This window comes from Chlamydotis macqueenii, chromosome Z (assembly GCF_036417535.1).
Source record: "Chlamydotis macqueenii isolate bChlMac1 chromosome Z, bChlMac1.mat, whole genome shotgun sequence".
Taxonomy (NCBI): Eukaryota; Metazoa; Chordata; class Aves; order Otidiformes; family Otididae; genus Chlamydotis; species Chlamydotis macqueenii.
In genome coordinates, this window is record NC_141593.1 from 41,477,872 (window position 1) to 41,494,834 (window position 16,963).

The 16,963-nt window shown below is 39.2% G+C and overlaps 1 protein-coding gene across 2 annotated transcripts in view; it reads right to left on the reverse strand.

Annotated features, from left to right (window-relative positions):
- Positions 1 to 16,963, reverse strand: part of FRMD3 (FERM domain containing 3) — a 142,948-nt gene that overhangs the window by 80,724 nt on the left and 45,261 nt on the right. For both annotated transcript variants that reach the window (XM_086770995.1, XM_086770996.1), the window contains exon 2: positions 1,310 to 1,414. In XM_086770995.1, coding sequence (XP_086627121.1) covers positions 1,310 to 1,414 — 105 coding nt within the window. The remainder of the gene's footprint in view (positions 1 to 1,309; positions 1,415 to 16,963) is intronic.

Genomic DNA, 16,963 nt, shown 5'->3' on the forward strand with positions numbered 1-16,963 from the left:
GGGGGGGAGAGTTTATAGAGTTTTTTCTGAAGCAGCACTTTTTTAAAGTATTCTGCCAAAAAAAAATTAAAGTTTTTACTAAAAAAAACTTTGATTGCTGTTAAGAAAAGTAACTTTTCTGTAGCAATTTTTGAGTGACTGTCAAGCCCAACAAAAGTAAGTATTCATTAAGTCCTACTTAATCAGAGTCCAATCCAGCACTCCACCTACTTCTCCTATCAATTCCAACCAGGTGAACAGCTCTATAATTTTAATGATTGTGAAAAACTAAGTACACTGGTCAGAATAACTGCTAATTATTCTGCTAATTATTTTAATTTTAAAAGGTGGATGCAATGGAAATGACCTGCTGCAGCTTTGCAAAGCTACTGCAATTCTGTAAGGCTGACCAGAGGGTGATTCCCTAATTGCAATTATTCTTGACAAAACTAATTAGGGTGTAGCAAGAGATACCCAGCAAAGTGTTTTTTTCCTCCTGAATCATAGCAGTTTCAAACTGGTGATTGTTTCCAGAGATTAAAAGCCAGTATATGCCCCCATCATATTTCAAGTCATATCTGTCTTAATCCTGAGACCAGCACGTCCATACAGTAAGGAAGCAGTTCTGAATTTGACTGTCTGAGAACTTCTGCTTCCTGTGCTGACCATCCTTTCCTACTCTCAAATAGTAACAACCACCTGAAACCAAACAGGGAGTAGCAGTAACAAATCACCTACAAACTGCAGGATCACCTCCCACCTAAGAGAGATGAATAATCACTGTCCACACAAATGCTGAGAGCACAGGCCTCTACATTTCATTGCACAAATGTAAAGATGCTCATAGGGAGAACTAACCTGAAAAACTCCCCACAACCTGACAAATCATACTGTTTTGTGTATTACAGATATCTAAGTCCATGCACCCTGTGGAACGCAGAATAGAGTAACTGCTTTTAGCTGTTAACAGGATTCTTGCCTACATCTCCCAGGAAGCCTGCTCTACAGAAAAACAAAAATCCCAAATTCCAGTGCACTGCCACAGCCTAGAGCTACCCTGCACTACCTCAGAGTCATGCCTATAGATCTTTTCTGTCTTCAGTACCCAGGAGAACTACACAAATCACAATACATCAGTTTACCTGAAACTAAATACATGAACTGTGGGGAAAATTAATTTAATAATACCACTTTAGGAACCTCTATGGATTATAGTCAGAGCATAAACCCTCAGAGATACATAACTCTGCATTAGATCATGCCTGTTTGTTGAAAATAAATCACTTTAGCATTATTTAAAAGCAAATGTAGTCACAGTTCATATACATACCCTCTGCTTCTCAGGGTCAACGTATCGAATGCCAAAATAGTCTTTTTCCAGCAAGCTGTAATAGTTGCAGATGTGATCTATGAGAAACTGACCTTTAGTTTCCCTCTGTAAAAAGAGAAAGAATTGATATATTATTCTGAGTATTCTGAATTTGCTGTCTGTAAAGATTTAAAAAAAAAATCTAATCAAAATGTCAGGGAAAACGGCACATGAAATTTGTTGTTATTCAGATGAGGACAAGGATTTGAGCATTCATCTTCTCTAGAATATTCAGGAGATTAGTGATCAACATACTCTCTGCACATTCACAAATTGATTCGTTAAGAAAATACCATCACTACTCCTGCCTCAGGAAAGCTCATGCTACTCTAATAGCTGCACACTTATAACATTACTAGTAACCATATTTCCACTCAATGCTATAAAGGCGTAACAGATACCTATTTACATAGGGAATTTCAAAGCAGTGTCTGGCTGGTTGTATCTCCCAAGTTTGCAAGCAGTTTTGGCAGTGAGTACCTTACTGGATCTTCATGCAATGCCCACAGCAAGAAAGATCTGATCCTTAGTTCCCAGTGCAAGGAAGAAATGACCAAATGACTGAAAGAGATGTTTTCATCTTTGCATTGTCACTGAGTAACTATAGCCTTAAGGAAACTTACTGCACACATCATGTTTTGTTAAAAACCTCATTCTTTATTTCTCCTTGCTTCAGTCTCAATATTATGCTTCATTTCTCCTTAATCTACCAGTTGATATGGAGAATCTACATGAATTTTCACATTTCTTCTGACCCAGCTAATGTGATTTTTTTTTTCCTTCCCTGAATTGTGAGGTGTGTGAGTATAAAGATCAGGCTAAAGCTGTTCTCCTGAAACAGTCCACTCTAAGAAGACAAAGGCGCTTCACTGCATCGCAGTGTGAGGTCTCCACACTTCTTTCCCTCTGTCTGTCTACTCTGGTCCTACGCTGAGACGACTCTGCCGTGGACTATGTAGCAAGTTTGCAAGACTCTGCTGACATGAAACAACTTGAACATGGCTCTTTAATGTCTACAAAATAGAAACTACACAAGATATGCAATCACATTATATAAAAAAAATAACTGAATTGTTCCTCCAAATGACTCCCTGAAAACTTCAATGCTAAGCCTTGTGGAAGTTTTCTTTAATAAGCCAACAGGCAATTTAAACCATAAACAGCACGGCTGGGCAAAAATAAACAGATAGCTCCTGCATTTCTCAAGATACTTTACAAAATGGGACATTGTTATCACCTGTTTCAGATAGCAGCAGCTGAGGCAAAAAAAGCGCCGTAACATGTCCAAGGTCATAATGTAAATATCTTCACAACCAACAAGGAATTCTGACGTGGACACAGTTGCTCATCCTTTCCCTCCCATCACTGAACAAACAGACTAACGAAATAAAAAGCGCGCTCAATGCAGGCACCGACAGAGCTGCGTGGCCTTTCCAGAGCGCTGGGACTCCCATGGCCATCCCCTTCCCTGCCACACGGACCCTCTCCCCTCCTAAATTCACTTCCAGCCACATCGAAATTGCTAATTTCTCTACAGATCTCTTTTTTCTAGACGCAGGGGGCTCTGCTCCTCTTTCTACTGTGCAGGCCATCTATGTCCACTACGCCTCTCTTCCTCCACCTTGTATCTCCCATGCATTTACCCCTCACGATGTGTCCTTTGCTCTTCCTTGATGCTGCTACTTGCCTGGAGGACATCCCCGCCTTGCCTACGCCATGGTATTTCTGTACTTTGTTCCCCTATCTTTAAACAGCCAGTGTAAAAGGATGTTTAACCCAATTTGTCTGTTTTCTGTACACGCTCACTCAACCCCTGCTTTGCATCCTACACCGCTGCCTTCTTCCCTGTAACACAGCTGCAACAGTTTTCCTTCTGTACTTGTTTCTTTCCAGCCTCAGGACATTTAAAAACTGACTTGTTTGCCCTTAAGAGGAGTTAACACATACACTGACATTTTTTTATACTACACCCAGTCACAAGTATGGGCATGCTAGCGACAGCATAGAGAAAATCTTCCTTAAAAAACAAACCTGGTATCAAAGATTGAAAAGTACACAAAGAAAACTGCCACTCTCCCTGTGACTGTTAAAAAAAGCTCTACATTTATACAGTCATATCTCACTGAAGAATTTTCTAGCTTAAAATCTAAGAAGAGTCTGCAAACTTTTGTGACTATGCGATTAGCAAGATCGTCAAAATATTAAGACAAAATTGCACAGTGACATTTCACTACCAAGGCAGTAGGGAAAAAATTGAATATAGATGTAAAATTCAAGTTGCACACAGTTTTAAGAGGAAACTACAATGCACTAAATAGAACTGAGGAATAACAGCTATTAGGTGACTCAGGTACAGTCAAAGGTGGAAATAGATTTTACTGACAACAGTGTACAAAAGAAATCCAATTTTTAAAACACTGGGACTGAGGAAACTAGACTAGTCATAGTTTCATTTGACAGCATGAGAGAGTGTTACTGGAAGAACAGTCAGTAACAGAAGTACTAAATTCTATAGATTCACATTCTAATCCATTCATTTAACAAGTCCTTTGCTTCACTCACCTAAACAATTACAAAAGTTTTTTAAGTTGTTGAGGAATCTGATAAAAGACTAGGGCACATATGGTGTTTTTCAATCCAGTAACAACGTTCCTTTTCTAAAATGAATTGATGCCCTAGTTTTCTTGCTTGAAAGATAGATGATGGAAACAAACCAAACAAAAAAGAGCAAACGAACAAAAGCCTCCGAGGTAAATTCATGCTCTAGGAATCCTCTAGCCCTCGACAGATAAATAAAAGGGACTAGTTAATAATCTCAGCCTTAGTTAGTATACACTTCAGTTAATAGGGCTACTCAGTCAGGCTTCAAGTTCCATGTGATTCATTATCAGATAATAAAAAATATCCATGATGGATAAAAGTGGCTAAACAGGCATATACATAATGTAATGAGTGTTCTCATAAGAAATACTGTTCTAAATGCTCTACTAGTATGCTTTTTAAATACTTGAAATTAAAAAAAAATCAAATTATAATTGATACACAGAGGAAACTACTTGATGTGGAACAGAGCACCTCAAGTCTGAATTCCTGGTAGACAGTGTGGCAAGAAGGATGGCCAGTGGCTGTTCAGTTTGTTTTCTGCAAACAGCATCCATAAACATATTCTACATTTCTCTAACAATGCCCCGAATTCTCCCGAGCTTTAGAAACTGATGCTCTTTCTTGTCTCCTGTGTTCTTTGACATACTTATTACATATTAGAGTAAAAAAGATAATATATTAAATGCAAAGCTTGTTCTCATTTGTGAAAGAATACGGATAAATTAAATTAGGAACTGACAGTCATCCACAGCAGAGCACAAGAATGGATTTGGGTCACAGAATAATGAATATAAAACATTGCCCGAAATTTCAGACAGTTGCCATATAGCTTTCCAAGTAAATGATTCTTAAAAAACAAAGCAAAACAAACAAACAAAAAAGCAAACAAAAAACCAAAACAAAAACAAACAAAACAAAAAAAAAAAGAAACCCCAAACCCTGCAGAACACAACATCATAAAAAAAGCCATTATTTAAAACACTATGGAAAAATGTCAGCAACAGACCACAGGAATCTGAGGGCAAAAATCAAGTCAGATTTTTTAAAGCTTCAGAGCTGAAATCTTTGACAGTTACACCATAGTTCACTCAGAAGTCATCAACTACGCTCAAGCAGAGAACACCAACCTAGGCAGAAACAAGAGTCACTAAAGTGTGATAGCAAGAGAACCAAAATGTCCGGGATTGTAATCAATACGTTGCTTTCAATGAAAGAATACCAAGTTAAAGAAGCCACTTTTTCTAAGTCCATTAATTCAAATATAACATCTGGCTATCTCAACTAAGATATGTTTTCTTTCAGATTTCTGTAACCTATACTCTATACGAATTGTTTTTAAAAATGGCCTTAAAGAAAGTCCTACCATGTAGCCATTCCACACACTTACACAAAAACAGGCTTTTGGGGATTCCTATAAATAATATGAGGAACGACTCTCTGATTTGCTTGGATAAATATGAACAGACAAGATGGATATGTTTTTCCTAAGGCTGCATCTGAATATCTGACCTTAATACCAGTAAAATCTCACAACAAACCCCAACACACATGCAAGGGATATAATGCCATGTAAATGACAGAATCACTGCACACAGAAGGTCAACTTGCAAATAACTGTTAAACTCTGCTTTTTAAGCTGGATCAAAAGTTTTCTTTTTTTATTGGAACAAGTATGTATCAAATTAAACTAGCAGCTGTTGCAAAAGAATTAAGGAAAACAAAGGACATTCTCCAACAAAACATGAAAACATGATCACATAGAGTCCTCCATTGATGGACTCCCACGGCAACCTGAGTTTCTTCCTTAGCTCTCGTAAGCAAATAAAACACTGCAGAGGTGCTTCATTTGCACTACCAGACACTATTATTAGGGCTTCCAACTCTCCAAATTTATGACTAAGTAACCCAATTCCTTGGTCATTCTTCTGTTACGCAGAAACTAATCCGAAGAAAGATCTCCATGGCTCCTGAGCAGTTTCTGTCTAACACAATATCCCAATCCTGTGCTTGCTTTGGGGATTTCTTTTCTGTTTTCATTCCTAGTTTCTTTGTGCAAGTTAAAAAGCAAGGGAGAGTATATCTTGTCCTGGCAATTCAACCCTTCTCCACTGATGTAAAATGAGACCACAAACCATTTGTGACCATTTCACAATTCTGAAAGTGAGAGGAAAACTATTTAGAGCAGTTCAAGACCCGGCATTCAGCGAAATGTCTTCCCTGTTTGCATCTGCTTCACTGTGGAGTTCTGTGTCTGTTTATCTGAATGTCGTCACAAGGAAGAGCGAGAGTCAGCAGCAGATTAAACACAACGCTTCTGCTCTGTTATCTAACCACTGAAGTCCTGCCAGCTGCACTTATCTCCGTCAGGAAGCCACCGACACCACTAAGAAGCAGCGCAGAGTCATAAACACAGTGTTTATTTGTACCAGGGATTTCAACCCTCATCCCACAAGTGTCATCCCACAAAGCTGTTCAGATACTTATGTGCTTGCAAGACTAATGTAAATCCATTCAAAAAAAAAGACCAAAAAAAAAAGTAAACTAAAAGCACAATTAAACCAGTATTTCTATTTAAATAATTGCAAAGTCCAGTCTCTCAGGCAAAGCAAGAATAACACCTGATTTTGTATGCTTATTTTCTTTAGTGTGCAACATATTTTGAAGTTCTATCGATATAAAAAAATTAAACACATGAATTCAAGAATAACCATAATACCACCATAGAATGAAACCTAACCAGGTGAGAAAAATGGACAAAACCACAAAGTTCCTCTACAGCAAAAATGTAATTCAAAAAGCAGCTCTACCCATTGAAAATTGAAATAGTATAGTTGAAGATACCTGACAAAAGTGACAAAAAGCAAGAGAGATTTACAGAGCTGAACTGCCTCCTCGACTGCCACTGCCCACATCTCATGACTTCTCCTTGGACATCGTCCTCTAGTGATAACATCACACTTCTTCTAGACTTTTAATGGGAGGAATACCTTGAATCCCAACAGGTACACACCTTCTGTTTCATCAACAGTTGTTCTATAGTTCAGGATTGGGGCCTGCTCTTGTATACAGAAGCGGGCCTGCAAAAGGGCATCTGGGACCAATTCTCTGTTCATGCCAGTTTTGGGACATCTGTCATTGCGTTTGCATTTGCTTCCAGTAGCATGGCAAAAATGCTCACCAAGCATCACCACTGGACTGGGGCACATGCTATAGGAATGGGACTGATTTAATATCCTCTCGGAGCTGAAAAGGGAGGAGGGCTAAGGGCACGGATAAGAAAGCAACCTGGCATGCTTGAATTTTGCAGAATCTTCCAGATGAATTTTTAAGTCCCACCCAAATAGCAACATGAAGAACAGAATGCTCATTCTGCAGCAAGCGAAGGCAGCAAGGTGGAACGGGCTCAGCTCCAAGCTGGCAACGTTGGGCCAGCCCTGACTCTGACAACCTCCAATGCCCTGAGCAAATCTCTTACGGCTCTTCAGATTTATGGATTCAGTGAGACTACGAACAACAGCAACTACTCACAAGATGGATACATGTACAGCCTCTTTGCCTTTTTTGCTCCATCTTTGAAAACGGTGGTAGGAATAACCTTCCATATATGTTTCACAAGAACTGGCCACTGCATAATGCCTTCAAAATATAAAGGACAATTAAAAACATGCCTGTTTTATTCCTCAACTAAAATGCTATAATCCTTCAAAAGGATTTCCTTCCTGCTCATAACTGGCACCCTCTAGTATTTTAAACTACTTGAAAATACACTGGAAGTTTATAATACAGCACTTAACTGGACAATTTTCTCAATTATAAGAAGGGCAAATTTTAATTTACTTTTTTTTTGTTGTTAAAATTTCAAAATTAAAAAAAAAAACCAAACTTTTGCTGATAAAAACCCAACTTGAGACTGGCAGGGTGTATTTTAGAAGCAAAGTATTTACCACAGAATTTTCTTTTTTTTACAGTGAGGAATTAATTGTATTTCTACAAACCTGAAACAAAGGGAAAAAAAATCAGTGCTAATAACTCTAAATGAGAACCACAAAAAATGACGTTGCAATAAAGCAGTTGGCATTTACTTAACTACAAGAGTCCTCTTCCATGCCTTATTTTGCATGAATTACCTCTTGTAAATTATATACTTCATTCTGTGTAGTCAATTACCTAACCATAATTTGTATCAACATTTTCTAGTTCTAGAACATAGGGGAGGATGGATTTTTTAAACTGTGTCTCTTAGTAGGTTTTGTTATGTATAAATTTACATATTTCACCACACAATGTTATGAAATCAGCTTTTGTGAAAAGGTTTTACCGGCGTATGTCCAGATCTTTCTAAGCAACTCCATCACCCATGTAATCCGGCAGAAATAAATCAAAGAATGTGCTCTCAGTAGCAAGGTTTTCATTATCTTTCTTTAACTGAAGGGGAAAAGTGGTACTCTACTACATTGCTGGAAATCCAGCCCCAACACCATCCATTTACAAACGCCATCCAGGAGAAGCTGACTGACAAGACACAGACTCAAGAAATGGGAAGAATGCAGGGATGTATGGGAAAATCCTCTTCTATGGAGGAAAGTGGCAACCCAACACTTAGGTAACGCACAAAGCAGAAATACACCTTGTGATACAAAAACATACTGGGGGAAGAACAGACCTTCCCAGATGTGAATACTGTAGAAGTGCACAGTGATGCAACAACACCAACTCACTCACAAGTAACAGAACTAAAATTTCAGATTTGAATTACCATCTTATTTCACCCTCATCTGAAAGGTGAGGGAAAGACTTTCAGGGGAAAAAGGAAAAGGATGTGAATACATGAGTGAAAGCACTGGAGAATTAATGTCCATTTTATTTCACAGGGAATTTAGCAGTCACCAGTGATAACCTTTGCCTACAAGAACACTTCATCCCTGAGACACAAACTATGCATATTCCTCCGGTTTTAGAACTCATTTGCTAACCTGGAATGGGCCTTGAAGAACATAATTTTTACAAAGATATCAGTCTTTAAACTCAAATTTCTGAGCCCTTAATTGAGCCCTCAGTGCTATGTATGAATTAATAGAACTAAATTAAAAAAAAAAAAAACCAACAAAAACACAAAGCAGATTCTTCCTACTGTTTCATTTGGGCAACAAATGTATAAATACATCTCAAAGACAAAGGAGAAACCAAAGAAAAAAGGAGAAAAAGGTCTATGCTGAGAAGAAAATAAATAAACGGAGATCAATTTCAAGGCTGTGTGTATGAATGCAGCTGTGGAAGCTCTCCTAACCTTAAATGAAACTGCATAGCTCAATGTACACAGCATCGAAAATTTACCCTGAAATATCTGCTGTAGTGAGGGGAGAAATAGATTTGTCAAAGATTATTCTTCTTGTGTGCTACCTCGGTTGGGAAATGAAGCGGGTTATTCAATGTTACTTCTTTTTCTTTAGTTTTCCACTATTCATGCAACAGATGGACAGTTTTGTCCATGCAACAGCATTTTTTCGCCTTCTCTTGAATTAGAGCTTATTCTAGGCTGACAGTGGTCATCATAATAAAAGATGAAGGGGAAAAAGAAGTAAGTACACCATAGAAAAATTACACAATGCTAGTCCCGTGCAATGGAAACTGTCATAAATACAAAATCATATGGAAAAAGAAAATTGTATTCTATTATACAGTAAAACCTAGTCAATAGGAGTGAACACAGATAACAGCTTTCAAACACTCAGTTCTTGACCTCAGTGGTATTATGCAAGTAAATTACGCTGACCCAGGACTAAATTATAAATGACAAAAAGAGAAATATTTATAGTTCACATACTCCAGTTCTCAAAAGTCGCCAGGCAGGCAGGCACTGAAGAAACCACAAATGCAATATTCATTTACAGGACTCATCATCATTTTCTGTCCCTCTGCACATGGGCAACACTTGGCCATTTAGCTTTTATGTCCCTGAAGTGACAGCCTCACAGAAGGCTCGCAGCATTTACCGCTCACTTCTGGTAACAGCTTCCATTAGCACAGCATTCGTGATGCTATCGGAGACACTATTGATTTCTTAAAAGGAACTGAGTGCTTCTGTCAACAAATCTGTCATTCTAGTCAATATCCAGCATTGCTCAGCAAAGCTGACTCTGCTTTCTCTCTGGCATCCTCGACACCAAAACTAACTTGGAAGATACAGCTAGAAGATACGATCATAGCACATCCAGCAAAGCAGACAAGAGATTTCAAGAACAAGTTATCAGATCCCACCTGCAAAGCAACCTAAGAGCCAAATCAGGATTTTGACAAAATTAACTAATGTCCCCTGGTACAGGTAATGGTCAACAATCCTCCCTTGGCCCCATGAAACACTGAATCATCTCGGTCGATACAGCAAACCCAGAAAATGAGGCCTCCCACATACCCTGTTCCAAGTATAGTTCCTTAAGTATACCCTTCCTAACAGATAGAGAGAAGTGTGCCCTTTTAATACAAAAATAAGTATTTTTTAAAAGAAAAGCAATCAAAAATACTTCTAGCCAAACAAGACACTTCCCTGAGCACAGGCGGAAGAGAGTTAGCATGGTCTGGCACAGCTCAGTTAAGCTGCTCACAGAAAAACAACTGACCGGTGAGGGGCAAGAACGCCCCTTTGCAGGACATTTCAGGTGATACCCCAACAATGGTGAGGGTCATGCAAGAACAGCCACACCGCTGTCTCCACACCAAGTGGGAAAGTACAACCAAGGCAGAGAAGGGCAAGCGGGAAGAAGAGATGAGCAGAGCAGGGGAGTGGCTATTGCCGTTGGGGGTGGCTGATCCCCCTGTAAGCATTGGTAATGGCACCGCAGCCAATCTGCCTCACCCCCCCAGCTTGGGGTTACCCTCCATGTCCCTCTCCTCTCACAGGGCATATAGCATGAGCGCTTGCAAGCATGACATGGGGTGTGTGTGCACTGGGTGGGAGGGAAGGGGAAAAAATGGAAGATCGTGGAAGGTAATCCCTAAAGGAAGAGATTTCCTGAGTGCTGAATTAACGCTCATTTGAAAGGCTATTAGAGTGATGCATGAGGCAAAGAGCTTACAGAATATACGACCAGATATTATGGGAATTTGATCTACTGTTAGGTGGATTACTCCAGAATCACAAGCCCAGCTGTCTAGTCAGTGGTCTGGCAGCATCGACTCTGAAGCACGCTGAATCTCCACAAGTGCTGCGAATCACAGATCATGTCTCCTGACACAGAAGACAAACCACGGTGACAAAGTCAACAGCTCCAGCGAACCAGCTGACAGCGTGACTCATACAGTAATCTGATCTGATAAGGGCCTAGGTAAAAACTTTCGGCTAACTGAGGAATCGTCACCATGCTATGCACTTGAACTGTTCAACTGTCATACCGTATAATCATATCATTAACGCCTCAGAGGACAGCTGCCATAATACCTTCTGAAGATATCCAGAAAGGTTTTTAAGGATTGGAAGAGGGTGAGGATGCACAAAAAGCTCTCCTACCTTTTATTAATTTAGAATCCATCGACACAATTTTTCTTTCAAATACTCATCTTGCTCACCTGCCCAAGGTAAGTAAATCTTTTCTGAGAAAACTATTTGGTCTTTATCAATATTGCACGATGCAGTCTCACTTTTTCCAAGTGTTTTGACTGCAGAAATTTTGTAACTCGAAGGATCATGTTGGGTCATTTCCCACTTGCCAAAATGTTTTGTTCCTTTACTCTCTTTAAGTGAAGTGGAAGAAAAAATTTACTATTAAAAACTACTTCCAAACTGCTCAAGTAGTGCTTTATAAACACACATGCACAAATACATTTTCCTGTCAGAAATAATTACACAGAAAAGAACCTTTGATTAATACATTTTTTGCCCTTGTAATAATCACAGTTGTTAAATGTCTGTTGTGAAGGCAAACAACCAACATGAAATTTGTGAGATTACACATTCACTCTTCAGAAAAACAAATTTATAGTAGATTGAAAACACTGGAGAAAGAAGTCCTCCAGACGCACTCCTTGAACATAGTGCCTACACCAATGCATCCCAACTGTATTTAGTAAAAGCCAGCTGTTGGCATTGGAGGAGGAACTCGTTCTGTATGTCATACAAGCTTATACCTTTATGTCAATAAAAAGTTCCCAGTTTGCAAGTTTTTTTTTTTGTAGTAGGGGGAGCTAGATTGATTTTTTCATTTCTTTCTCTCTTTCTGGAGGTCATTCAGCCCTTGAAAGCCACAGGAACTGCCTCATTAGCACTACCTAAAATAAGACCTCCATTTAATAGCACAGCCAGAACTCCCCTGGCATCTGTAATCATCACCTCGCAAAATTACAACCATGGTAAGTATTTTTTTTCACCCTTTTAAGAACAATTAGATATAATGCAGATTTAAAACAAAAACTCTTTCTGAATTTCTTCTGAATACCACCACAAAAGACACAACACATTTTAAATAATGGCTGGCAAAAATCCAAACTGATGGCTCTACAGGCTTGTTCCATTAAGCACAACTGCAAAAAAGAAGATAATAAAGCAATAGATTTTACAGGTCCCATAACATATTAATTGTTTCTCCCTTACTAGATTCCACTTTTCCCCCTTACTCTGTCAGACTCATCTTTCCGTCTCTGCCCAGACTTCCCATTCCCACACACTCAGCAGAGATGAAAGGCAAACTGACCTAGCTTTTTTACTGTTTCAGTAATTGGTCTGTTTTCTACATCTTTGAGTCATGGTACATATCGACACGGTATTAAAATGCATCCTTTCTGACAAAAGTTGGGAACTCATCACACTTGATTTTTCTCAGCAGTAGTTACTCTCGGATCTCAAGATCCTCACCCCTGAAATAAACCCTAGGACACTCCAAACACTTCTTGCACCTGGTAATTGGAAAGCAAAGCCCTGAATTACATACCAAATGACAACTCTTTTTTCCCAATGCAAACTCTGATCTCACAGAAACACTGTATATGTCTATTCAGGACACAATTTGCTGTCTTTTGCATTTAGAACATTTTTCGCTCTCTGCTGAAACTGAAAAAAAAAAGGGAAAAAAAGGACTTTAGAATATATGTTTGAACACTGGGAGTTGTCTGACATGTTCCACAGTAGCTGGCATGTAAGAAAAGCATTGGGAAGTCATTCAGCTTATTGCTCACAATGTGGAGGTTGTCTATGCACACTGACCAGCTTCCCTCAGCTATCCACACTGCCTATTGCAATCGAACAGATGTGGAGGAAAGCTTATTAAGACAAGAGAAGACCAAAGGAAGATACTGAACAGGATCACTTGTATTCATTTTATTATACGCAGCAGTGGATAAGAAAGCCATACAGTGAAAAATACATTCTTTATACAATTAGGCAGCATGTAGTTCTCCCAAGCAAGTCTCCAGAGAAGTCAAATTCTAACATGGAAAATTAAAAAAAAAAAAAAATAAAAATGAACAAAAAAGTAAGTACCTTGTTTACAGGTATTTCAGCACCAAAGCAATTTTTTTTTAAATAAAGTCCTGTTCACCAACAGGTGGTGAAGGGAGTGGGGGGAGACCTGTCAAAAATTATAACACAGAATAATATTCAAAAATATGTTGTACAGCTGGTTCCTAGGTCACCAGTTGCATCAGAAAGGTCTCCCTTTACATTACTGTCACACTTATAGTAAAAGCAGAGCCGCAGCAAATGTTAGGACCAAAACTGAGCAACTTCACAAAGGAATGAACAGCTTTGAATATTATCTCAAGATAAAATGTTAAGTAAGGTTTCTTTTTCTCCCCTCTAAGCATTGAAAGATCTGTGCTGAATGTCTTGTAATTTGGGACAAGACTAAGGCTACATTTTCCCTTCTCTTCACTGAGATCATCTATGGCTGCTACAGGCTTATGTGAAAAAAAAAAAAAATCTTAAAAAGTCTCTTAAAAAAGAGCTAAGGCCAGTACAAGGCTGACATGCAGATTATAACAAGCAAAGCTCTGACAGCTTCATACCTACTGTGCCAAAACTGATGGCAAAACCTGAGAATGCAATTATTTTATAACGATGCTCTTTTTCAAAACTGGAGAAGTTACAGAAATGAGCAGATAACACCAAAGAAGAAAAGGTACCTTTGTCTTATAGCACAGAGCAACTTTCTGGATTTCTCTTTCTGCCTGAAACAGCAAAGCAAAAAGGACTTTCAGGAAATAAAGTAAGAAAAAAGCCAGCATGGAAACGGGCAGGACAGCAAGTAGGTATTTCAGTGCCCTAGCACCCTTCCTGCACAACGCAGCAGCCGCACACCCTTAGCCCTGTGCCCCACGTACAAGTGTGAGCAGCAAGTACAAGCAAGGCAGAGAAGCAGGGCACCACCAAGTGCACTTCTGTCTGTAATGCAAACCCATCCATCTTCATCTCCACAACCTTCTCCAAAGAGCCTTAGGAAAAGGACTGGACTCCCAAATCAGCTAAGAAAGTACCAGAGTTAAGCACAACCGTATCAAAGAGAGGAGACCCAGTAAACCATGAGGTACTCTTCTAGACAAGGTGGAAGATCCCCTTTTTTCCAAGGTGTTTAAACCTTAGTGCAGGACTGACACCCCTCTCTTGTGCTGCCCTGTCCTACCACCCAGTCTTCTCCAGCACTTCCCAGTCCTGCCCATCTTCCTCTCTGCCACGCAACAGCAAGCGGCGAGCCTCAGTCCATGCGGCTGGGAAGGGCGCATCGAAACGCCCAACAGCCGATGTGCTCTGCAGCCTTGCCTCTGTCACCTTCTCTCAACAGAAAACAGAAATGAGCAAATGAATGTCAGTGTGCAAGCTCTGAGCATTTGACCGTAAGGTACATTGGGTTACAGGCAAGGCATGAAAGCAGGTGTAAGCAGTTAGTAGAGCACTGCCATCAGAAAGAAACGAACGACTGAAGGACAGAGCTTCTCAGTGTGGCCGAAAGGCATTTCAATAATTAAATGCCAATATTTATTTCTACATATGAGTACCTATTTAAATTGTGACCCTACTGACTCCCTGCAGTGCATACTCACACATAGCTATCTTGGAGAGCAGCAGATATTAGTCTTGAAATATTAATTTAAGATCCTATAATAGCAATGGCCAATAGATCAAAAATGCTGACCATCATCATGTATTCAGCTTACAGAAGGCACTTCATTTTCTAGCCTACAAAGCATCTTTGATACCTCTCACACATACATACACAATACTTTTTTATGCACATGTGTCTATGCACACACACACATCCACACTTTATATATAAGAAAGGTTTCAAGAAAAAGGACTAAAGGATTCTAAAATTAGAGAAGGCCATTAGATCATTTGGCTGTCTGTATAATTTGGAATATACAATTTCATCCAAATTATGTCTTATACTAGCCAGCTTTATCTTTTGTCAAGCTCAATAATTGCATTTTTTCTACAGCATATCTTCAGCTGAGGCAGTCAATCTTGATTTAAGGCTTTAAAAAAAAAAAAGAGCTTGAAAATCTGCAGATTCTGTTGCAGGTTTATTCTAAAGCACTACAAGCTTTACAACACAAACTTGGAAAAAATCATGCTTCAGTTAAACTGTCAACATAGTACCATGGAGCACTATAATTCCCTATGAACATTTTTACTAAAATAAAAATACTAAAAAAAAAACCCAAGCTATCTATCTAGAACAATCTCCTTTGATCAAATCGTTTTAATGAAGGACTATGATCTATTTGACAGCACTCAAAAACTGTTATTTTAAAATATATATATGTTGTCATATTTCATAACACCCCCCTTCTCAGAGACCGGAATACATTCCGAAGTTTTGTGTACAGCTTTTCCTAAAAATTTTTAAAATACAGTCTCATCCTTATTTTACTGAGTTCATGAAACAGCTATGAGCAGCCAACGTGGAGCACCATATTGGATGAAACTTTTCACAGAGCAACCAGACTACAATCTTACAATATACATAGTCAAGCATCTGTTTCAAACCTCTGCCTTGTTTTCAGTATCATCCTTTAAAATTATGTAAAACTTCACCATTCCAACAGCTTCTGAAATTTTGAACAGCCATGAAGTTTAGATACACTTTCTCCAAAAAGTATGAAAGGAACAACAACACATTTGAGCATTAGGAAAATCCCAAGTGATAATCAGTTTGGCTGCCTAGTTTATGCTGAAAGCAGTTAAGTTGCTCATTTTAGGTGAGAGTTACAGGCTTGCAGTTTCTTATAAATTGCGGGGCAAAGCCATGATTTGATGTAAGAACAGCTGTACTGAGTCCAGTGAGTTTCCAGCCCTTTGCTCAATACACACCGTCACACTCAAGCTCCCAAAACGCAGTGATTTTTCTGCACTGGTGCCTCCTGTCTTGTCCTGCAACAGCTGATGCAGAGCTAGCACCCAGGAAAGAATAAGGGGTATGGATACTCCTTTTTATTGGCACTGGAAACACCCATTTCCAATAAGTTCATGACAGATTAGTGAAACAGAAGGGAGGCAGGCAGCTTTCCCTGGGACGAAATTGCCTGCTCCCACCCCCGAAACCACAGGGGACCAGATGTCAGCCCCGGCTATGGGACAGTCATGGTTCCCATCTCACTGTGGCACAACAACTTCCTAATTTTACCCTACATCAGGGGAGAAAATAAGCATGGCTCCTCCCTCCTGGCAAAAACAAGGAAATTCTCAGAGCCATGCACTGAATGCTTCAGCTGAATTTCATATTTGTCAAGCTCAGCTAAGAAGGAAACAGACACAGAAAATATATCCTGCCTAGAGTCAGTGGCAATTTCACCCACTTTAGACCCCGAGTGGCCACTTCAGTCTTTCCTCCGTTTTAATTAAGAGCATTTCCCAGCTTACTTTACCCACCCTCACCCGCTACTCTGAACTATGGACTCTGCTGGACAGTTCTGAAATTACCAGAAAGCTAAAAAATAAAAGATTCTTCTACTTGCAAAAAAATTGTCAGATAACTACGTAGCACACATGAACAAAGACTGACACATTAACTTATCACATACTTGTTT